Genomic DNA, 25208 nt, shown 5'->3' on the forward strand with positions numbered 1-25208 from the left:
AAAAAGCATTAGCACCACTCAGTAATTTAATAGTGCTGCAGTTTTTGACAAGCTCAAAGGAAAAAAATGCTGTTTTTCCTCATTCTCTAGGGGGACAGTGCTACCAAGCAATACTGCATAATGATCTGACTGATGTTTGGTCCGTGGAGCCAAACTTCTCCAGTTCAAATCCTAGCTTTACATCCTATAAGCTGTGTGATTCTGGGCAAGTACTTTCTCTATAAAAAGAGAAAGATAAGCGTGCCTGTTTCACTGGATTTTTGTATTACATAAGTTAATACACTTAAAAGCACCCTGAACAGTGCCTGGCATGTAGTTACTGCACAGTAAGTTTAACCTCTTATTATCACTGCCACCACCCTCATGACCCCCTGTCACCAGCTCCACCACATCATCGCTCACTACCACCTACCACGGTCACCTCAACAACCCACTATGACCATCTACCACCCAACTGGCATATCCCACCGTCATGCCCATGACTCAACCATCAGACCCACCACCAATCTCATCGCTCACCACCGCCATCACCTGCCCCACTATCACTCACCATTGTCCACCACCCCACCTGTCACCACCCACCATCACCCTCGCCCCTACCCACACCATCATCAACTGCCATCTACCATAATCACCCATTGCAACTTTTATCTTTCACTGCTGAGCAGAGGTGACAAACATGGCCAGGGAGTTCTTTTCAATCGCCTCTTAGACATAAAGACTTATAATAAAGGTTTTGAGATCTCGAGGGATCTATTGATTAGAGTCTCCCCATTTCCAATGCCCTAATACTCTTGTTGGAATTATGAACAACAGTGACAACTAGCATGACTGCAGGCTATGATTCTGGCACTGTGCTAATCAAAGTTTACCATGATTATTTCAGCCATGATTATTTCTTTTAAGCCTCACAATAACTGTGAGCTCTAATAGTATTATAATAAATGTATTATCTCCATTTTTGTATAATGTATAAAAAAACTAGAGCTAGGAAAGTTTTAATAACTTGCCTAAATTCACAAAGCTTGTAAGCAATAGAGCTATATTTGAACCCAAGCTACTCCACTCTCCAGCCCAAACTCTTTCACATCGCTCTGCTGTGCTGCAGTCACTTGTTCTCATTCCTCAGGTGTTCGACACGAGTCTACCCTTTTCTTTCTCATACTCTGCATCTCTCCCCTTTTCATGCTCTTCTCTGTGACAGTCTATTCCTTCTACTTCACCTACAGATGATCTGCATATCTACCCAGTCCCAAACTGTCGGCCAATTGATCTCTATCCTCCAAACCCAATTAGGGGCATCTCTGTTTCAGGGTTACACACTGCAAAATCAACATGGCCTGAACCAAATCAAGCTCATTATTGTCCATCTGAAACCATTTTCTCTTCTCATATCTTGATTTCTTTCTCCCTATCCTTACATTGCTAAGCTTCAATGTGAATTCAGTTTCTTTCTCTCAATATACCCAGGCCCAGCCACCATAATCAGCACTACCACCCAGTTCTGTACATTCCATCTCTGTAATTTCTTTCAAATGTATTTTCTACATTCCATTCCTACCACCACCATTATAATGCAGAAACCTGTTATCATAAGTTGGGCACAGAAATTCCCAGTGGTTCCCATCAGTCTCTCTTTTGTTAAAAAGTTCTCCCAGTTTTCCGCACAATGAATCAAAACTAGACTTTCCAGGTTGGCATTTTGGTTTTCCCCACAATAGCAGCCTCCTATCTTTCAAACCATATCTTTCAAACCTTATCTTTCACTAGAGTTATCTATGTATCCACCCATCCTCTAGGGCCCAGCGGTGCCCAACATTTTGGTGTCTCTGTGCCACACTGGAAGAAGAAGAGTTGTCTTGGGCCACACATTAAATACACTGTGACACATAATCACACACAAAAAAAATCTCATAATGTTTTAAGTTAGTTTACAATCTTGTGTTGGGCTGCATTCACAGCCATCCTGGGCTGCATGCGTCCCGCGGGTCGCAGGCTGGACGCCCCTGCCAGACCAACAGATCACTGTGTTTCCTGAGCACAGCGCTTTAGCCTTCCGGCCACTGTCCATGCTGTTCCCCACCTGCATACCTCGCCTCTCCTACATCTTTGTGTCTGGAAATTTGATCCTTTAAAGCTCACCTCTAACATCACCGCCTCCATGAGACCTTTTCTGATCTTCTCAACAGGATGTGAGTTACCCCTCAGGAAGTCCTCCACCCCTTGTCACCTTATTATAGTGACCTCTGTCCATGTGTACTCCCCTCAGTAGACTGTAATTCTTTGAAAGCAGAAGTTAACACCCTTTGCCTAAACCAAATGTAGTCTTTATATTACAGAGACACAATAAACATGAAATCAGAATGCATGTATCTTCCTACTGATTGGCTAGGTTCTAAAGTTAGTTGCATTATGAAATGGCAGGTCAGAGACTATATTAAAAGGGCATAAAATAACCTAATAGCAAAGGGAACAGATTAACATTTTGGTGTACATTTTAGTTCAACGTGGTCATACGTAACCGGTAGAAGCTATCTGGATAGAAGCATGGCCAGTGGGCTCCTTTACTCTCTTAACCCATGCAGACAGTCCTGCTGAATGACTCAATAAAGCTCTTGATCTTGAGTGCAGAGGTGGCCAAGATGAATAAATTCATCCTATCTATTTACACAATTTGGTGAGCTTCATGAATCCTTAAAAATCTACTTTTAAGAAATTCTCTTTAATACCACAGTAACTCTGCATTAATTCTGGGCATGTGATCACTTGGATAGGAAGTGGAACAGACTATTAGAGGCTACCCTGAAACTGGTTTCCAAGAAAATGGAGTGTAGCAATGCTGATGATGAACAGGCAGGGACAGTGAAGAATACAGAGAGGGAAGCAAAAGACAGGTGATTAAGAACCTGGCTAGATGAGATCCAGGGGAACAAAGCACAGACATCTCCAAATCTGTGACTCAAGTAGGGAAAGGGAAAAATCAGGAGAGAAGAAATCATTCGAATATTAAGAACAGAGTATATTACAGTGTAGGAAGGTAAGCATGTGGGATGGGGTGAAGAGAGACAAGAAAAGCACATGGGAATATAATGATCATATCATGTCAATATACTTTGAAGTAAATTATCATATTTTAGATAACTTTCATGGTTGCTTATTAGCTGCAATCCCTTTTTTAATAACTTAACTAGCCCAGCTGGATTTGTTAGCCTGGAACAGCAAACTGGGAGGAGGAAGAGCAATCCTAACTACAATGTAAATACAAGTAGATTAGTATAATCTACTCCCATGGTTATAACAGAACCATGGGAGGCAAGGTACATTTTCAAGAAAGCAAGAAGTCCACTTATTTTATGCAATATTCAGCATATTATACTAGGGGAAATACAGAATTTTTGTAGGCTAGGAATTCACTGGAAATGGGAGGTGACTTGCATTAAGAAGAATAATATTTATGGTTGCTATAGCATTTGTTTCTCCAGGGAGTTTAGTGGTCTCATATAACTATTCAGTTATTCTTGATTTCCATTAATTCATTCACTCACCATCCATGCATCCATCCATCCATCCCATAGTCTAAGAATCTGGAGTCAACTTTGCATTTAACTCTGTGAAACAGGTAAGAAGATGTTAATAGCCCCCCTCTTTCAGTGATAGAAGTGGCACAGAGAGCTGATAAGCCCACAGTGTGTGTTTCTTCCTGTATCTGGCACTGGAACTTAGTACTTCTGCTGAAGAGAATCATTCGATGATTCTCTTGATCCTTGTCTGACCTGATTTTCTGAGATTTTTCTACCAGCTGCCACCTACCTGTAGAATCTATCCTTTTTATGAATACAAAGCAATGCAAAGGATCTTCTTTTCCTTGTATATACCCATGACTGTGCCATCCTAGGTCTGAAAGGCATAGAACATTTAGGACTCACCGTTCACAAAGACGGCAAACCTCAGGAAGGACAGGTAGCGCTCCCCTTCAATGGGGTTCCAGCCAACGTCAGGGTATCCTTTGGCCAGAAGCATGGGGCAGCTCTGTAGGCCACAGCCTGCCAAGTAAGTCACCACCTGCCACCAACAGTACAAAAGTAAGTGCCCAAGATTTTTATGAGATCCTGTAAGGACAGTAAAATTCTGGGACCCGAAGGGCTTTCATTTCCCTAAAAGCTACAGAGAGCCCAAAACTTTTAAAGCAAGTAATTTAGTAGATTTGAAGCCAAAACCTCCATTTCATTTTTGTTTCCAAGCAATCCATAAGACTGACAATCACTGTTATATATGAGAACACCGTGTGCTGTGAATTTCCTGGTTTTCCCAGTATTGGCAAGAGGGAGCTGCCACTTAAAAATAGGCCTACTGCCCTGGCTGGTTGGAGTGTTGTCCCATACACCAAATGGTCATAGGTTCAACCCACGGTCAGGGCACATACAGGAGGAAACCAATCAATGTTTTCCACATCAATGTTTCTCTCTCTCTCTCTCTCTCTATCCCTTTCTCTCTCTCTAAAATCAGTAACCATATTCCTGGGTGAGGATTTAAAAATTAAAATAAAAATAGGCATATGTAAGGTACATCTGGGGAGATAGCCATGGATCTAGGCTGGCCATGTGCACTTGGCCATGGTATTTCAAGACCAAAAATGCAGTCACTGGCTCTCAGTGGGCCCTTGACTAACCAGGGGTTCCTTACTCAAGTTTGTATGCACAACAGTTATCCAAGGTGAAAAGCCGAGATATTAAGGTTGGGGTGGCCAGTGAAGAGGCCACAGCCAGTCAAAGACCAGGATCAGCAGCGCTCTCTTTGCTTCCAGGTTACCAGACACTCACCATAAGCTCCCAGCTGTGTGATCATGTGGAATATTAGAATCTGCCTACTTTTAGGTGGCGTCAGGCAAAGGCATGGCAGATAGACATTTTCTTGAGATGCAGTTGTTGTTCTAATTTAGTCTTCTATATTTCATGTGTGCAGGGAGGAGAGAAGAATGCACTACGCTGTGAAATACACATGGTCAGGAATGGTGTCCTTTCATTTTTTAACCCCTAGGGTCTTTAACCAATGTCACCCCAATAAAGAAAGAATCCCCAGGGTCTGGCACATATTACGTGCTCAATAAATATTCATCAAAGGAATCATGTATTCATTGATGTCAAATATTTGAAGTTGTTTTGCAAGAATAATGAATCTAAGTCAAAACTCGGTTTAAAAACTATCATCACACTTTTCTTTCTTAAACTAGTAAGGATACTATTCTGCTTGGAGCTTAGATTTGATTTGGCCTTTAAAATGTCAGGGAAAACATCAATAAAGGCAGGAATGAGGAAGAGTTTTCATGACTACAGGTATGAGGCATTTCACTGGCCACTGGAATAAGTGCCTGTGTTTGGGCGTGTGTGTGTTGTTGTTGTTTTATCTGAAGGGACCTAATTTCTCTCATGATCAACAGAATGAAGAAACGGCAATCCTCACGGCCTTTACTGGCCCATTCTCCTTCTCTCCTGGGAACCAAACTTGGGAAATTTTCTGACTCTGGTCTAGACAAAGTCTGTGCACTGTGCTGAGCTGGGGAACCACTTGCAAGGGACAGCAAACCTCATCATCCCCTTCACAGATTTTCCCAAGTCCCTGCTTCAGACCATGGATCCACTGGTCTGCACTTGCGGGGTCTGGCTGCACTACCTGCAGGAAAGAGCAAACACATTGCCTCCCCAGGGCTTGTTACCTTCTCGAGGTCTGGTTCCTCCAAGCCCAGTGCTAACTCGTTGTTGTCCATCACTGAGGAAGCTGCCACATCTAGTGGAGTGGATCCCCTCATTGATGGGGAGGCTGAGGAAGGAGGAAAGAAGGAACGAGAAAGGGACCAACAGGCCACCCCTCACTGAACTGAGACTGTAGTGCACACAACTGGCCAGGTGAGGGCAGCAAACACCTGAAACCTGGTTCACAGTCCGGTTCTCTTGAGGGGACTGCCTGTCTTGATTTAAGAACAGCTCTATTTGCTGTCCTCTCCCCTCCCCCAGCCCACCATACAACTCATTACTGATTGTGGACATGCATTAAGTTAGAATATCACTTCACAGGAGCAGCTGGGACCACGAATTTTCAAGTGCTTTTCTACCATGAAACTTCCTGAGGTTGCCTTTTGATGATCACTTTAAAAACTCAGAAGTCATTCAACAACTAAACTCAAAGGACTAGGCTCTTTCTGGGGCCACCACACAGGGTTTAAAAATAGCCTTGAACAGCATTAGCTCATACAGTTATCAGGCCACCATGGTTTCCCTTTGTCAGGGCCTTAGGCTAGAATTAAGAAAACCTCCAGGAGGCGTTTTACAAAAAAGGTTGGTAGCCTGAGGTGGCTTTTGATAAATAGGAAACCCGAGCTATCAGATTTCAGATTTCAGATTTCACTTGCTCGGCTGTGTGTGTCTGCATCTGCCACAAGTTTATTCGGTTTCTCTTCAGAACAGTTAATGGGGCCTATGTGTGCGGTTGCTTTTCTCGTGATGGTGATGGATTGACACTGTTTATCCACATTGCTCTTGGCTGGTCCACCCCACAGCTATGGAAAGCGCTGGCTGGTTGGCTGATGGGACAGGCTGCAGCCAGCCTGCCAAGAAGGGACTGGATCTATGACCTTGGTCTCATTAGCACTGCCCTACGGGCAGGTGGGTGGGCCCCAGACTACATCTGCAATTTTAGGCAGCATTTTATACATCTGGTCCCAAGAGAGATGAGCTAAAACTGTGTGACCATGCCAACACAAACCTGTCATGGGTGCTGGCTGGGAACAGCATCGCTACTTAGGTTGGGGAGCAGACACATGGTGTCATTATTTCACCTGTTTTTAGACTAGAAAGGGCCTTTTTGTATTAAAAAAGAAATCCCATGGGATGCATGTGGCTTCTTTCCTTTTACCTCCTAATTAAGTGGTCAGCAGGGGGCATGTCACCTCCGAGCCCAAATGTGGAAGTTATAACAGGACATACCTAGGCCAACACTACTATTCTCCAGCAGGTAACTTAGATGCTCAAACATGGCCTTCTGATTCTGCCGGCTAATTCGACAGAAATAGCAGAGGAAGCGGCAACAGCTAGCAACCATCTTTGGAAAAGCAATCTGCAGGGAGAAGTAGGAAGTGTCAAGGAAAAGAATCCATCATGAAGTCTTTCTGGAAAGTCTGGCTTAGAGAGTCTTAGGTTAAAGTCTGGAAAACTGTGAACATTTTGGAAAAACAAATTTTCTCCTTACTTCCAGTTTGTTTCAAGACTTTTTCGTAGGAGAGATGGAGAGTACATACACAGCTAAGGACAGGCTTCTGGAAATACTCCCAACTAGTTATAGCTCCTGAAATATTTTTCTTTTGAAGGAAACGGACATCAAACAAAAATCCCAGTCATTCTCAGATGTCACATGAGATTGCACAATCCTATACCAGGGGTGGTTTCTAACTAGGAAGGGGGTGACAGAATGCTAACGGGAAATTTCAGGAGGGAGATGGGTGATCATAGACAAATGAGACCCCAAACCCAAGTCCTGGGTGAAAACTGGCCCCTCCGGGTGTGGAAGCCTCAGAAGCGTCACCTTCTCAGACTGTGAGCCTTCCCCGGTGACGTCTGTTCTCCTCTCCTACGGGCTCCTACAGCACTTGTCATCTGGTCACACAATTCAGCACTGGGATGCCATCTGATAGTACTGTTGACTGTGACTTCTCTGCTGATCAGAGTAACTGGCATCTCCAGGGCCTGGCCATGTCTTATTTTTGATCCAATAAAGCCCAGGATCCTAGGAAGCCCTTGACATCCCGTTAGACTCATGGAGGGTGCTCAAGAAGTAAGGTTCTGACACCTGCAGTCTGCCTGCTTGCTGAGGCATCCAGCCATTTACCTGGGGATGTTCTGGAGAGTCTACTTTCCCAAGAGATCAGACAAGCAAGTGAGGAGGAAGATGAGCTTGGTGTCTGTTCTCCCTTCTCACCCCCACCTTTCAATGCTGGTGGAACTGTTTTCCTAGGACCCTGCACTCTAAAATTTCTAACATATGAAAACATATGGGCAGTTCCCCATCTACTGCCTTCAGAAGCGATCTGACTCTGAGGAGGACCCCTGAGAAGGTAGGCCCTAACCCTGCCCTTCCCCTTGCTAGCAGGAACTCCCCTAACGGCTGGCACCTCATGGGGGGCTCACCAGGACACCATCCAGGAGCCTGGCTCACAGAGGAAACCTATGTACTCCTGAGGGGACACTGCCAGGATCGTTACAAAATCTTGTTCTCCTTTAAAACAGCCTTCTCCTGACACAGCACAAAACACACCGGAGGAATCCCATCTGGGAGGGAGCGGGGCTGCCAAGTATGGTGAACGTAACAGCTGAGCTACCCAGTGGAACAAGTGAGGAAAGCCCCCCGAGCTCCCAGAGCTGAAGCTCTCACACTGGCTGGGTGCCATTCAGCAGCATCGTCCTACCTGCTGGCTTCTTCCTGGCATTGTGTACGTCCCTCCCTCTCTCTGGGAAGAGCAACTGAGGAAATGGACACCAGCCATGTGGCTACAAACAAGTCACCTCCTGTGTTCCTGGTCAGGGGTCCAGTTCTGGCTAAGTTCTCCCTGTAGCCTTACCTGGGATTTCTCTGCACCCAGCACGTTCACCATCACCTCCATCACTGTCTCGTGCATGCCGAGGACTCGCATGAGGTTGGGGTGCTGGTAAAACACCTTATTGTTCATTATGTCTCTAGGGAAAGGATCAGAGAGAGATGTCAGCTCTGGCTGACTTCAATGCTATGGAAATTCAGGGATGAAAACACATAAATGCGCACATACATCTAGGGTGAAATAGGATAAAAACAGGCTGAAAAGGTAATAAGAAGGCACTAGGTCAGTTAGAAGAAATGTGGAGTGCTTTTTTAGCTGATTGGAATATTCTATGCTCTTTTATTTCTGCTAAGCACTTGCTTTCTCTCTTTGAAACATTCCCTTCTAATGACATATTTAACAGTTGCCCCTTGGTCTTTGTACTTAACAATAGTTTGAAGGCAGCCCAAATCACTGAATTTATCTTCCTCCACGTACTTAGGGTCTTTTATTGTTTTCTACTCTTGTCCTTATGTCCCTATATATTTTAGTTTTCTTAATGATAGGTCTGTAGCCTTTTCTTAAGACAATTGTGTATTAGGTAACAATGAGGACAGTGGTCCTCAAAACCCAATGAAATGGTCAACAACAAAATGTAGAAGAAATCACGTTTTCCAGTCATTCGATACAGGTTCACAAAATAAAGCTGCAGGCAAATGTGAGGACGGGAGCAGTGGGAGACTTGGCTGTGTGATGCCTGCAGAGTGGTCCCCTCCCAACCCCCCCCCCGCCCCCCGGCTTGCAGCTGCTAAGAGTAGACACCATTACTGTGGGTATGTCTACGGCAAGGGCTATGGGAGAGGCTAATCTGGTAGCTTTTTTCTCTCCCCATCAAAGTGTTTTCATTTCTACTGTAAGATTCTCCTCTGGAAGTGAATTTGAGGAATGCATGCACTCCCCCCACCCCCAACCCCCGCCCCAGTATCCTCAAAGTCCCTGTTCTGGGCCTTGCTGATGGATGTTCTTTTAATTTGCCAGCTCAAGGCGGGTGGGATGGAACATTCAGCAGCAGGAAGGCTGCAGTTCTAGTTCTTGATTTTAACCAAGTGAAACTGTGGGCTGAACACTGAACCTTTTTAGGCCTGCAAAATGTAAGTGCTATGTTAGCCAATTAAAGGAAATCTTTTTAATGTCTAAAATGCTATCTTTTTAATAATTGTAAGGAAGAGACACAAACTATTGTTATGGGAAAAGGTCCTGGAAAAGGTCATTTTTGTCCTGGACTGACAAAAATGATACTAGCATAGTCCCAAGAAAAGGAAGGGGCAGGTAACAATTTTTCAGAGGGAAGTCTCAGAAGTTTTCCAGTCAAAAGCAGAAGTGCTCAAAAGGTGTCTCTCTTGTTGGGTTGGACACACTATCCCTTCCTCTAAGTTTTTTCATTGCTTCCCTGAGGCTTATTTTCATCAGATTCAAGCTAAATAACTGTTTTCTCCAAGACCCCTCTCCACTTCTTCTGGCAATATCCCTTCACTCGGATTAGCAGGTAGTCTGGCCTCTCAGGTTATCAAAGGTGACTGATGTGACAAGGATGTAATCCCACAAGGATTGCCTGCAGGCGGGGGCACCCAGAGATGGTACATGATTTGATTCTGGGACATCCAGAGAGCAAGGTAAGCCAGTTTCCCACGTGATGCTCTTCTGACAGGTTTGCACTTCACCGTGAATGGCCTACCCAAGCCCGTTGATCATGAGCAGCTCCTCTTCCTTGCCCATCCTGACGCTGAGGAGGCAGCGGATCTGGCCCAGGGCAGCCAGCAGATTGATGGTGTCACCCACAGAGGCCTGGCTGATGCTGTAGGTCCTCCTCAGGGCCTGCAGCAGCTCCCCGATGCTGTCATACTGCCTCCGGAGGAGGTTGAACATCATCTGGATGAGGTCTGCGTCCTGAATGTGGTCCTCCTGGGCCCAGCGGATCATGGTCTGTGAGATGAGTTCCTTCAGTGTTGCTGGAAAGACAACAGGAAGGACCAGTACTGTGGCTGTCCTGGCTCAGGGAGAGCTGTGTACCTTAGCCACTTCATTCAGTTGTAAGACATATCATCAGCTGGTCAAGGTTAAAAAATTCTCTTTTTTAGAACAAAGCCAGAGGTATCACACTCCCTGACTTCATATTATACTACAAAGTAACAATAATGAAAACAGTATGGTATTGGTGGAAAAACAGACACACAGACCAATGGAGCAGAACTGAGAGCCCAGAAATAAATCCATATGTACATGGGCAAATAATTTTCAACAAAGGAGCCAAACCTTACAATGCAGAAAATAAGTCTCTTCAATAAATGGTGCGGGAGAATTGGAAAGGTACATGCAAAAGAATGAAACTAGACTATTGTTTCTCCCCATGTACAAAAATTAACTCAAAATGGATAAAAGACCTAAAAATAAGACCTGAAACAATAAGTTACACAGAAGAAAACATAGGCACTAAACTTATGGACCTTAGTCTTAAAGGAAGATTTTATGAATTTGACCCCAAAGGCAAGGGAAGTAAAGGCCACAATAAATGAATGGGACTTTATCAAACTAAAAAGCTTCTCCACAGCAAAAGAAACCACCAACAAAACAAAAAGGCAACTAACCCAGTCAGAGAAGATATTTGCAAACAAGAGCTCTGACAAGGGGTTAATATCCACAACATACAAAGGTTCATACAACAAACAATCCAATTAAAAACTGAGCAGAGGACCCGAACAGACACTTCTCCCAAGAAGACATACAAATGGCCAATAGATAAATGAAAAGATATTCAACCCCACTAGCTATTAGGAAAATGCAAATCAAAACTAGAATAAGATACTACCTCACACCTGATAGAATGGCTATTATCAACAAGACAGGTAACAAGTGTTAGGGAGATTGTGGAGAAAAAGGAATGCTCATTACCTGCTGATGGGAATGTAAACTGGTACAGCCACTATGGAAAACAATATAAAGGTTCCTCAAAAAATTAAGAACAAAGTTACCATATGACCCAGCAAACCCTCTTCTGGGTATCTACCCCTAAAATTAAAAAGAGGTACTTGCAAAAATATACATGCACCTGTACATTCATTGCAGCATTATTTACTGTGGCCAAGACATGGAAACAACTGAAGAGCCCTTCGACAGATGATTGGATAAAGAAGATGTGGTACATATATACAATGGAATACTACTCAGTCATAAAAAAAGATAAAATACTGCAATAGGTGACACCATGGATGAATCTTGAGAATATACCAAGCTAAGTGAGACAGAAAAAGTCGAGAACTATATGATCTCACTCGTATGTGTGATATAAAACTGAAAGAAATGAACAAGACAAATAAATAACTCACAGACACAGACAGCAGCATGGTGGTTACTAGAGAGAAGGGGGTTAGAAGGGTAGTAAAGGGTAAAGGGGTCAAATACATGGTGATGGAAGGAGACTTGACTTTGGGTGGTGGGCACACAATGCAACATACAGGTGATGTGTCACAGAATTATGCACTCGAAACCTGAATAATCTTATTAACCAATGTCACTCCAATAAATTTAATTAAAAAATGTTTTGAAGGACGGGCTATGGAATGTGGAGAAGTAGAATATGTTGTCGAAACACACATATGTGAGCCACACTACAAGAATAGAGTATCTCAATTCTGAATTGAGGGTGCTAAATATACTATTTTGATTAAATGATGTTTGAATAGATGCTGGAAACAGAAGACTAAATAAGGTGCTGTTCTTGCCTGCAAGGTGCTCATAACCGGGAATTTACATTTTCACTTTGATTTTATAAAAACCAAGTTTTATCTTTATTTTATAACACTGTAATAAACACTAAAATGGGGGTATGTGCAAGTGCCATGGGACAGAATGGGGACCAATCCATTCTGGGTGGGCTAAGGCATGGGAAGAAGACACTGTTGCTGCCCCTTTAGAGTAAAGAGTACTAAGCACTGGAACTTATCTATCATATGTACTATTTCTGAATATTTTAGATACCACATACTATGAACTGACTAGGCCAAGCCATTGATTTGAGAACCATAAAGGTTGTTTTTACATCTTACATACAAACACATCAGGGATGGAGTGAAGTGGACTACGAACACTCTATGAGGTCCGAAGGCCTTGCAGTTGGCCACCTGACCCGGTCGTCCTGAACGGCGCTGCTGCATCTCTGCAGGAGTTGGCTGACGCTGCGTCACAAACTACTTCCACAGGCATCGAGACAGGAACCAGTATGACTTTGGATTCAGAATTTCTCAGGGCTCATCCTGGTACACAGAAATATGACTTGTTGCATAAGTAAAGAAAAAGTTGCTGAAGTGGGACCCGATCCAGCTGTAGGGTGTTCAGGGGTTGGACTAAGTGGCCCTGACATGAGCTGATTGGCACTGGTGTGAAAAGGTGGTCAGGAAAGCCAGGGAGATCTCAGCGGGAGGACAGAGTCAAATGGCTGGGAAGACCACACACGCATCCAGAAGGTGCTGTGACAGAGGTGAGAAATGCTGCTCTTACATCATTATTGCATCCAAGTCTGGCTCTGCCTAGCACATGCCTGCAAAATATGGATGGCACCAAGATCCTGAATTCAGGCCTGGCGTTTAAGGCAGTGCTCAGGGATGATGAAGGTCTTGCAGTCCGTCAGTAAAAGGAGTGAGAATAAACTCAGGTGGGCGCCTCCATAACCTGTGCCATCTCCAATAGTCTCGTCTTCTACCTCCACACACTCTGCATGGCAGGTGTCTGCTCTACACCTGGTCCTGGCTCGTCATAAGGATATAAAAATAGAGTTCCAGAAGAGATCCAAAGGATTAATTTAACCTGTTGCTGTGTCTATCAACCCTGTGGGTGTTTTAGGTTTGATGGAAGACATAACCTGAAAATCTTAAGAAAGGGTACTGAAGGCAGAGAGAAGCACAGTTAAAAGGTGTTCCTCAGAGGTCTCACTAGGTAGGGATCGTTGACTAATAGCCTTTAGGTTAGACAACATTTGAATGCTCTGGGGGAAAAGTGATATACGGGCTAGACTGGGCTCCTCTCAGGAACTTGTTTCCTCGGGAGACAGTGTAGAAGTTCCTTTCTCCTGTTACTCTTCACAGTAAGGAATAAAGGCAAGACAGAAACATAAATGCCCTTGGACCCAACATAAGTTCTAGTCCTGTAACAAAAAATTCCCTCTGTTAGTCTATATTTTGGGCTGAAAGAATTACAGTTCTCACCACGAACAAGCAAATTCTCTGCAGAGGTAACATGCATCATCACAGTCCCTGCTGCACTGGAAAAGCAACCATCAGAATCATGCATCTGCTCAAGGTCCATCCTCTTTTCAATGGGACATTTTACAGAGTCATAATGAAACCAAATAAATATTAATGTTTCCTGCACCTAGCTTTCAGATTAATTCAGGATTTGGGTGAGCTCCTAGCCTCACAATGACTTAAAATCCAAATCAATATTTATAGTCTAGAAAATGGAACACCCACAGCAAAACATCTCACTCGAGGACAAATAAGAAAGGAAACTGCCCTTTAATCTGAAAGGATGGAGCAGGGACTGCCTGTAGGTTCTCTGCCCAGACCAGCCCTCGAGGTAAAAAGGAGAGAGTGAGATAAATAGGTATGAGTGGGACCAAGCTGAAGCTCAGTTAAAAGCAAAACATGACTCCAAGATCACAACAGAAAAAGCAAGACTCCTCATTGTTGTGTATCAATGGACAGGTGTAATAACTCAGTGGGAGGCATGACATTTGAGGCCACTCTTGTTGATCAGGCTTTCCAAATATGAGAAAGAATAAGAGAGAAAGAAATGAGAAGAAAACTGCAGGGTAGGGAGAAAACATTCTCAAGAAGCCTGAAAAGCAGTGTATTCTGTAGCCTGACCCAGGCTAGCGAGCTGGCACCCACCAGGCAAACCTCGGCTGAATGCTATCTAATGGTCCAGACACTTTGGAAGCTGAGAAAAGGGAGCTTCACACCCTGGCAACCATGCTACTGAAAACCCCTCAAACTTCAGCTAGCTCCCCATGAGCCAGCGGCAGAGCAGCAAAAATGTGCCAGGGTCAACAGGTGAAAAAGAACCCATGTTCTGGAATGTAGTAGGCTCTCCATATATCTGTACACTTGAGTATTAAAATAATTAATGCATATAACCATGTCTGGTACCTATTGTGGGCTTTATAAAGGTTAACTATTATGCTATCTACGCAGTAGTTATAAAAAGTATGGTCCACAGACCCTTGGGGCAAGATCTGCCAAGATCCTGTAGGCAGTTTGCAAGGCCAAATGTACTTCCACAACACTTGGGAGAAGTTATTTGCCCTTCCACTGTGTTGACAGCTGCTCGGGTGGTGCATGAGCAGTGGCAGGCAAAACTGCCAGTGTCTCAGCAGGAGCTCAGTCGGTAGCACTGAACGCTGTTCTTTATGGCTGTACCGCCAGGAAAACGCCTGGTTCCACACAAGAATGCTCTCAGTGAAAGAGAAATATTATTCACTTTATTAATAACACACTTTCAGTCCACACCTTTTTAAATCCCGTGTGACAAAGTGGGAAGTGTGCCTAAAGCACTCCTGCACATCACAGGGCAGCGGCTTGGGGTGGGCACTGCATGACTGAGCTGGGGGCTGAGCAGCGCTGTCTCACGGAATGTCATTTCTAGTTCAAAGAGCCACAGAAAAACTGCGGTTAATCAGACTTTGGTAGCTGACAGGCATTATGTTAAAAATGAAAGATGTGGGTCTGTTCCGGGAAGATGGCGGCGAGATAGGTGGGAGCGGAGTCCACTTCCCCTCAACACCAGTGAAATACCTAGCTGATCTGAGGAGCAGAGCGAACAGCCAACGGTATTCCAGCATATATGAAGATCAGAGACCAAAGATAGAGGACGTTGAAAGATCTGACAACAGGATGACCAGCAGAACTAACCTGACCAGTTTAAAGCCAGCAGAAGACTTTTTTTTTTCTTTTCTTTCCTCCTTTCCCCCTGAATTCCTTCTTCCTTTCTGTCCTTCTGTCTTTCTTTTATTCTGTCTTCCTTCTATCCTTTGCCTTTTTTATTCCTTCTTCCTGCCTTCTTTTATTTATTCCTTTGTTTTAATTTTTGTCAAAATTCCTTATCTTGCCTCCAATCTTTCTTTATTCCTTCTTCCTTCCTTCTTTTCATTTTCTATTCCCTTTTTCCCTCCTTCCCTTCTTCCTTTTTTTTCTCCACCCCTCTCCCCTTTCTCTTTTTCCCACAGGTGAGACAATAAAAGCTGGAGTGCTGAAAAGACCAGAGTTAGACCGTGTTACACCCATACACGTCAGCTCAAGACCAGTGAGCACAGGAGATTAAGGACACAGCACCACTGAATCCCATTGGCATTCTACCATAGAAGATCATACCATAAACCCAGGGAGTCAGAATAGATCAATTTAAGGAGCAGAGGCTAACAAGAAGAGTCTCACAAACAATGGGAAGACAAAGAAACAATCCCCAAATGAAAGGAAAGGAGGAAGCCTCAGAAAGAATGCTAACTGAAAAAGAGGCAAGTCAACTATCAGATACTGAGTTCAAAGCAATGGTCATCAGGAAGCTCACTGAGCTCTCTGAGCTCACAGAGAACTACCAGAAACTGCAGGGAAACTACAATGAACTCACTGCAAACTATACCAACATGAAAAAGGAAATAGAAACTATCAACAAGGGCCAAGAGAAAATGAAGAATAGAATTTCTGAATTGAAGAACACAGTAGAGGGAATGAAAAGCAGACTTGATGAAGCAGAGGATCGGATCAGTGAGCTGGAGGACAAAGTAGAAAAAAACACCCAGAAAGAGCAAGAAAAGGAAAAGAGGCTCAGAAAGAATGAAGAGGCAATAAGGAAATGCAGGACAACATGAAACGTAACAATATCCGTATAATAGGAATACCAGAAGGAGATGAAGAAGAGCAAGGGATAGAAAACCTGTTTGAAAAAGTACTGATGGAAAATTTCCCTAATCTGAGGAGAGAAAAAGTCACCCAAATCTAGGAAACACAGAGAGTCCCAAGCATGAGGAACCCAAAGAGGCCCACTGCAAGACACATCCTAATTAAAATGGCAAAATTCCAAGACAAAAAGAGGATCTTAAAGGCAGCAAGGGAGAAACAGGAAGTGACATACAAGGGAGCCCCAATAAGGTTAGCAACTGACTTCTCAATGGAAATGCTCCAAGCCAGAAGAGAATGGCAAAAAATATTCCAAGTAATGAGAACCAAGGGCCTGCAACCAAGCCTACTTTACCCAGCAAGGCTCTCAATCAAGATAGAAGGCCAAATAAAGAGTTTCCCAGACAAAAGAAGTCTAAAAGAATACGCTTCCACCAAACCAGCTCTGCAAGAGATGCTAAAGGGACTGCTTTAAGGAAAGGAAGGAAAAGAGAAAGAGAGAGGAACACAGGTAGGAAAAAAAGGCAATGAATAACTACCTATCGATAATACCCTTAAATGTAAATGGATTAAATGCTCCAATCAAAAGATATAGAATAGCTGAATGGATAAGAAAACATGACCCACACATATGCTGCCTACAAGAGACCCATCTCAGGACAAAAGACTTACACGGACTGAAAGTGAAGGGCTGGAAACAAATTTTCCAAGCAAATGGACAGGAAAAAAAAAGCAGGGGTAGCAATACTCATATCAGACAAAATAGACTTCCAAAGAAGGGCCATAAAGAGAGACCCAGAAGGTCACTTCATAATACTCAAAGGAAGAATCCACCAAGAAGACATAAACATTGTAAATATATATGCACCCAACATAGGAGCACCCAAATACATAAAGAAAATCTTGGAGGACTTCAAGAAAGATATTGACAGCAACACAATTATAGTAGGGGACTTTAACACCCCACTGTCAAAAATGGACAGGTCTTCCAAACAAAATATCAACAAAGATATTGTGTCACTTAACAATACCCTAGATGAAATGGACTTAAACTGATATATATAGAGCTTTTCATCCCAAAGAAGCAAAATACACATTCTTTTCAAGTGTCCATGGAAGTTTTTCAAAGATAGACCACATGATAGGACACAAAGCAAGCCTCAACAAATTCCAGAAAATTGAAATCATACCAAGCATTTTCTCTGACCACAAGGGACTGAAACTAGAAACCAACCCCAAAGGGAAACACCCAAAACACTCAAAATCATGGAGACTGAACTGCATGCTATTAAACAATGCATGGGTCAAGAACGAGATTAGGGAAGAAATCAAAAACTTTCTGGAAACAAATGAAAATGAACTCACAACAACCCAAAACCTATGGGACACAGCAAAGGCAGTCCTGAGAGGGAAGTTCATAGCGATACAGGCCTACCTTAAAAAGATAGAAACATTTCAAACAAACAACCTAACCCTATGCCTACAAGAACTGGAGGAACAACAACAAAGACAGCCCAGACCAAGTAGAAGGAAGGAAATAACCAAGATCAGAGCAGAGTTAAATGACATAGAGACTAAAAGCACAATTCTAAGGATCAATGAATCCAGGAGCTGGTTCTTTGAAAAGATAAACAAAATCGACAAGCCTTTAAGTAGGCTCATCAAGAAAAAAAGAGAGAGGATCCAAATAAACAGAATTAGAAATGAAAGAGGAGAGATTACAACTGATACCACAGAAATACAAAGGATTGTAAGAAATTACTACAAAGAACTGTATGCTAAGAAATTTGAAAACCTAGGTGAAATGGACACATTTCTAGAAAAATATAATCTTCCAAAACTGAATGAAGAAGAAGCAGAAAACCTGAACAGACCAATAACAGCAGATGAAATTGAAGCAGTCATCAAAAAGCTCCCAACACACAAATGCCCTGGACCAGATGGTTTCACAGGAGAATTCTACAAAGCATTTAATGAAGAGCTAACCCCTACCCTTCACAGACTATTCGAAAAAAATCCAAACTGATGGAAGACTCCAAAACTCTTTTTATGAAGCCAGCATCATCCTAATCCCAAAACCAGATAAACACACAAAAAAGAAAGAAAACGTCAGGCCAATATTGCTGATGAACATAGATGCTAAAATCCTCAGCAAAACATTGGCAAACCACATCCAGCAATACATTAAAAAGATCATCCACCATGACCAAGTGGGATTCATCCCAGGGATGCAAGGGTAGTACAATATTCGCAAATCAATAAACATAATACATCACATCAACAACAGCAAAGACAAAAATCACATGATCTTATCAACAGATGCGGAAAAAGCATTTGATAAGATACAGCACCCATTTCTGATAAAACACTCAGCAAAGTGGGAATAGAGGGAGCATTCGTCAACATAATAAAGGCCATATATGAGAGACCTACAGCCAACATCACACTCAATGGTCAAAAACTTAGAGCTTTCTCACTAAGATCAGGAACAAGACAAGGATGCCCTCTCTTACCACTCCTATTCAACATAGTACTGGAAGTCCTAGCCACAGCAATCAGACAAGAAAAAGAAATAAAAGGCATCCAAATTGGAAAGGAGGAAATGAAACTGTCACTGTTTGCAGATGACATGATAGTGTACGTGGAAAATCCTATAGACTCCACCAAAAAACTACTTGACCTAATAAATGAATTTGGCAAAACAGCTGGATACAAAGTCAATACTCAGAAATCAAAGGCATTCCTGTATACCAACAATGAAACTGCAGAAACAGAAATCAGGAAAAAAATCCCATTTGATATAGCAACAAGAAAAGTAAAGTACCTAGGAATAAACCTAAGCAAGGAGGCATAGTAGTTCCTGTAATCCCCTCTCTTCACTGTCCCCTCCCCACTCCCCCCTGCCCATTGTTAGATTGTTCTTAACTTCAATGTCTCTGGTTATATTTTGTTTCCTTTTTTTTTTCTTTCTATTTATTATGTTCCAGTTAAAGGTGAGATCATATAGTATTTGTCCCTCACCATTTGGCTTATTTCACTTAACATAATGCTTTCCAGTTCCATCCATGCTGTTGCAAAGGGTATAAGCTCCTTCTTTCTCTCTGCTGCGTAGAATTCCATTGTGTAAATATACCATAGTTTTTGGATCCACTCGTTCATGGACAAAATCAAGGGGGAGGGTGGAGGTGGGGGAGGGAGGGGGGTTCGGCTGAGGTGGGGTGGATGGATGGGGAGAAAAGGCATACAACTGTAATTGAATAACAATAAAAAATTTAAAAAAAATGAAAGAAGTGATCCTATCACTTCAAGGAAAAACACTGGGTAGTATTTTTGCCATAATACAATTTAAGCTTTGAAAACCATAATTTTGGAAAAAAGTTTGTCACTGTGAGACAGCTTCCTAATACTTAAAGACTTTTCTTATTAAGTTGATTTAACAAATATAGTTTTAAAACCTTTATAATTAAATATGTTAATATTTGGAAGCCCTGCATAACTGGGTGAACCAATAATTTCTCCATGACTAGTGCAGGCTGTTACAAAACATTCGTGGGTAGAACACCCATCCAATATGCAAGACAGACCAATGTATTTTTGTGTAAACAAGTACAAAAATTTCTTTAATTTTAGATTCCACATGGCAATTAACTTTTGAGAAGCTACTACTTGTTTTTTTTTTTTTTAAACAGGAGAAAAATCAAAGTTTAACACTCATACATGGAGAATTCACATAGGCATGATAATTTCATAAAAACTCCAAAGACACTGAGGCAACATTGGGTACATAGCACATTTTTGGACAAAGGAGAAAGGGGAAGAATGTACTTGTTGACTTTTTGTGTGGTGTTAAAGAACTTCCACAATTATCTCAGAAAGCTATTAAAATATTCCTCTTTCTAACAATATATATGTTTGAACTAGTTTTTCTTCCTATTCTTTAAACCTAGTGTAAGAATTTGGATATCTCCTATTAAGTCAGACGGAAGAGATTTATAAAAATGCAAAACAATGTCACTCTTCTTATCCTTTTTTGTATTAAAAATTTAGTTGTTTTTATAAAAGTATGTTATATATATAAATGTAATGGGTTTTTATTATTTATAAACTAACAGTCGTTTAAAAATTTCTCAGTGTTAAAATCAAATTCAGTAACATTGATAGGTATAATCCACGTAAACTAAAGCTTTCTGAGGCCTTTGAAAATTTGGAAGAGTGTAAAGGGGTCTTGAGACCAAAATGCTTGGGAACCACTAATCTGTGTAAAGGGGTCCCACTGAGGTGATGGCTGTGACTTAGAGGCAAAGCTTTCCTTCTAGTTAAGACAAAACCCTGTTCCATGAGACTGATCATGTAGCAGAGACCTGAGCCTGGAAAGCAGAAGCTTAGGGAGCACTTTCCATGTTTGTTTCTGGGTGGGAGATGGGCTAAATGTGAGTATAAGACAGTAAGACATCTCACATTTAGAAATAAAGAGGATTAAAGGATCATTGTTTGGAGAATGGAATCCTGGGAGTCAGCAAGGACCCAGTCACTATTCATTCATCACTAAAGGGCTTTCCCAGTGGCCTGCAGGGCCCTAAATGCTCCTCTCTGAAAGTGGGTTTAAGATCAGTCATCTTCAGAGCAAGGGGGGAATGTGGTATCTTCTACACAGAGGCCCCATGGCCTTCTTTAGCCTGGTCCGAAGCCAGTGCAACGGGGCACAGGAAGAAAAGGCACACTGCCGGCTTCAGGGGCCACTGAATTCTTTGCTGCTGACATTGGCTGACCCTTTATCAATACTTAACTCTCATTCATATGGGAAACCAGTGCTGTCAACTACGGAAGGCTCTGCCCTGGAGTCAGTGCGTCCAGGACTCAGGACAGATCTTATTCATAGGTTTCTTCCTGTCCTCATCTTAGTATCTCAGTCACCTCGAGTTGTATCCCTTCTAAAGTAGTTTATGAATCAAAGGGTGTTTTCCGTTAAGCACTGAGTTATGCACCCTACATGAAAATATTCCAAGACACAATTATTACCCACGGCAGCCTCGTTAGGGAAACTAAATACATACATGTAGAGCATTTAATGGGAAGTAAAGTATTAAAAAATGGGTAAAACTGTGTATTCTTAGGAAATAAGATAATTCACTAGAAGGTACAACATCTATAGTAAATACTTCCATTCAAAAGAAATTAGAGAAGAGAAATGATAAGATTTTGTTCTCTTATTTTTCCCCCCTAATGGGTCCTTTGTCTGAAGTTCCTTATATTTCCAGACTAGGCCCACATTACAAAGAAGCAGGGAAGAGAAAGCCTACCATGAAGCTTGGAGGGGCCTTCGGAGTGGTGCATGCAGTGACAGAATGGAAGAGACTGCTCTCTGCTGTGATGAGCGTGCGGTGCCATTTTCCTTCAAGAGCTGCTCATACAAGTAGTCCCTGAAGTGAATATTTTTTTTCTGGTATCAATGGGGGAAAGCTGACAATTTTGGCAGGAATTTCAACTGCAAAGGGAGTCAATTCTTGAGATAAATTTGAACTTCATTCTTAACCAAAGAGAGACAGATACGTAAAGAAGAGTTATAACCAAATAACGATTTCATTGCTGTTGCTTTCCTAAGTTCCCCTTTGAAACACTGCCCTTTAATGATTTAAAAAACACTTTAGTAGTCATGGGAAACATAACTCCTGAAAGGGGACAGACTCCAGGAGAAAGGGAAGGGTGAGGTGGAGAGCTTAAACCTACCACTTGCCATTATGTATGGCCCCGTATTTCTCTCTCAGGCACATACACACATGCATCTAATACTCCACTCAGAACCTCCACCACCTGTAATGAAGTTGCTTCCTTTGTTGCAAGTCTAGGATTTTTACCCACTGATTTGCCTGTTTGAAGAAGGCCCTTGTGAAGTGCCCTGGATGGTTCAGCTCATGGGATTTTTAAAAAGCTATAGTGTTTTTTTCAAAAAGGACAAAGAAAGAAAGAATATGTGTATCCAAATGCTTATCTTCTGCTGAGATATAAGATAAATTCTATGAAGCAGACTGCCTTAGGGAAGCTGGTCATGCGCATGTGGTTTGCTTGACAATTATAAATGACTTCATTTATGAAATTATTATTAACATTCTAGCTCACTCCACTTTGCAATTAGTGTAATTAGGGAGAGTCACATTTAGGCAATTATAGCAAATATATGATCTAGAAACTGCACTTAAAATGACTGTTCAGGCTAACTCGGAATGGAAATATTTCTAATGCATTGTATTGTTTAGGAAGACTTGATGCCTGAAAGATACTATAAAAGAAAAATAGCTACTTTATTACATGATTTCTGGATTAGTCAGACATTCCCCATAAAAATAAAGAGACAGAGTGTCTCTATAGTAGAGCCAGCCTGAGCACCTCAGTTCGGGAGCCCAGATGTTATTGCTATTTACTTTCTTCCACCTGCCATGTTGTAACCTGCTGTTGGACCTCAGAACCCCAAGCTCTCCATTCTGTGAACCTTGTAAGAAAATTCTCTAGTGTCACCCACAATACTTGGTAAGCTCTTTTTCAATGGCCAAATCACTAGCTCTGCAATGCCAACCACAATAAGAGAAAGGTAATATGTTCTCATGGTGTAGGTTTCAATTTTTGGCTGCAGGGGTCTGGAAAGAATCTTTTTTTTCCATCTCTAAATTTAGTTCAGAGTCCAAGTGGCCATCATGCAGCGAAGTGCATGCTTATTATCAAAGAGCAGATCTTGGCCTCTGGCAAAGCAAATTCTTCTAGTTTACTGACCCAAAGCTATGCTGGTGTTACATTTCTATGAGTCTGTTCCTAGGTCAGTTTGGAAGAAAATGTCTTCTGATTACATTGAGGAGAAGGAGCTCACAATAACAATTGGAAAAGAAAAATAATTATGTGCCTCTAAATTATGTATGCTGATTTTTAAATTCTAGGTGATTAAAAATTCAGCTTGTGCTATGCTGTAAATACTCTGGAGTCATTAACTGGTGGGATATCATTTTCAAGTGAAAGAACAAATGTATTTTGACCTCTGCTTTCTGCCTTCCTGTGGCAGCTGCATAATGGCCCTCCAAAGACATTCATGTCTTAATTCTTGGAACCTGTGTGTACCAGGAGACCTGACGTAACAAAAGGGGCACTGCATTAGTTGGGGAGATTATCCTGGATCATCTGGGTGGGTTAAATATAATCACAAGGGGCCTTATAAGAAGGAGGCAGGAGGGTCATGGTCAGAGAAGGACATGTGATGACAGAAGTAGGGGTTAGACTGATACCCCTGCTTGGAGGAGCTGCTAGTCAAAGAATTCAGGAGGCCTTTAGACGCTGGGAAAAGCAAGAAGTGCCTCCTCTCCTAGAAGGAATACAGTGCTACTAACCCCTTTTAGATTTGTGATCTCCAGAACTGGGTGATAATAAATTTGTATAGTTTTAAAGGCACTAAGTGTGTGGTAATTTGTTACAGAAGCAATAGGAAACTAATACACCCCCACTGATAGAAAGGCCTGGTTTGATGCTATTTGACTCCTTTCCCAACCAAAGCTATGTGTCAGACTGGAGGGTCTCAATGAGCAAGCAGCTGTGAAAGTACCCACAGAAGGTGGGACCTGAGAGAGATCCAGTTCTGTTTTTGCTGAGGCAACTGGAGTGAGTGGCAGAGTGGAGGTCTGCCTGGGTCTGGCCAGAGCCTCTGTCAAACCAGCAACACTGAACGAGGAAAGCACCTGCTGCAGCACTGCGGTGGCCAATTAGATCCTGGACACAGGACACAGACAGCACAATCCATAGTTTCCCAGACATATTTTGGCCTCTTCTCTCCCTTTGAATATCATGGGCTAGAACTGCTGACATTTTAATACTAACTACCGAGTGCATGAAAGATGCTGCTGATGATAACCATCATGGCATAATGAATATTCCTGACCTCATAGCCAGCTTTCAGTTGTCCCTTCTTCCTTCTTAACAGAAGCCAGATTTTGTGGAGATATATACCTCTCTACCTTAGGGCCCAGATCCTCAGTGCAAGCTGATGCAACCCCCCCTTCAAAGGTGGGCTCTGTTGACTGATTTAAGTCAGCATTTTATTTTCTAGTCATACTCATTGATTCATGAAAGAACCTGTGACCAGATTCTCCAAACAGTGGTAATCTGAGGATCCTTGTTTCACAAATACAAGGGTAGGAGAAGCTTTCCTCTTTTAAAAAAAAATTTTTTTTTTTAGTTACTGATATGTGTGTGCATGTGTGTGTGTTTGTATGTGTGAGTGAGAGAAAGAGAGAGAGAGAGAAAGAGAAACATCAATTTGTTTTTCCACTTATTTATGCATACATTGGTTGCTTCTTGAATGTGCCCTGACTGGGGGGTAGAACTTGAAACCTTGGCGTATCAGGACAATGCTCCAATCAACTAAGCTACTTGGCCAGGGCAGGAAAAACTTTCTTGCTTTTCCCTTGCACACTGTCGTGACTGGACATGAGTCCGGAACTGAAGCCACCGTCTGGCCCTCAGCCTGAAGGCGCAGCTAGAACATGTGTGGAGAGTGTGATCAGAGCCATGGGATGAACCTGGCCTAGTGGCTGGCTCCATCTCTGAACTTCCAGGCACGCCCTGATCCTCTCAGCTCCTCTACCTGAGTTGGTTTTTTTTTTTTTTTTTTTTCCTGAAAGCATCTGCTATGATACATGTGGTGATGAAGTTCTTATGACCTA

The 25208-nt window shown here is 42.4% G+C and overlaps 1 protein-coding gene across 1 annotated transcript in view; it reads right to left on the bottom strand.

Annotated features, from left to right (window-relative positions):
- Positions 1–25208, bottom strand: part of RYR3 (ryanodine receptor 3) — a 534646-nt gene that overhangs the window by 137338 nt on the left and 372100 nt on the right. The window contains exons 39-43 of the mRNA XM_053928437.1: positions 10299–10572; positions 8609–8723; positions 6981–7110; positions 5714–5817; positions 3927–4062 (exon numbers count right to left, since the gene is read on the bottom strand). Of these exons, the coding sequence (XP_053784412.1) occupies positions 3927–4062; positions 5714–5817; positions 6981–7110; positions 8609–8723; positions 10299–10572 (759 nt within the window). The remainder of the gene's footprint in view (positions 1–3926; positions 4063–5713; positions 5818–6980; positions 7111–8608; positions 8724–10298; positions 10573–25208) is intronic.

This window comes from Desmodus rotundus, chromosome 7, assembly GCF_022682495.2.
Source record: "Desmodus rotundus isolate HL8 chromosome 7, HLdesRot8A.1, whole genome shotgun sequence".
Classification (NCBI taxonomy): Eukaryota; Metazoa; Chordata; class Mammalia; order Chiroptera; family Phyllostomidae; genus Desmodus; species Desmodus rotundus.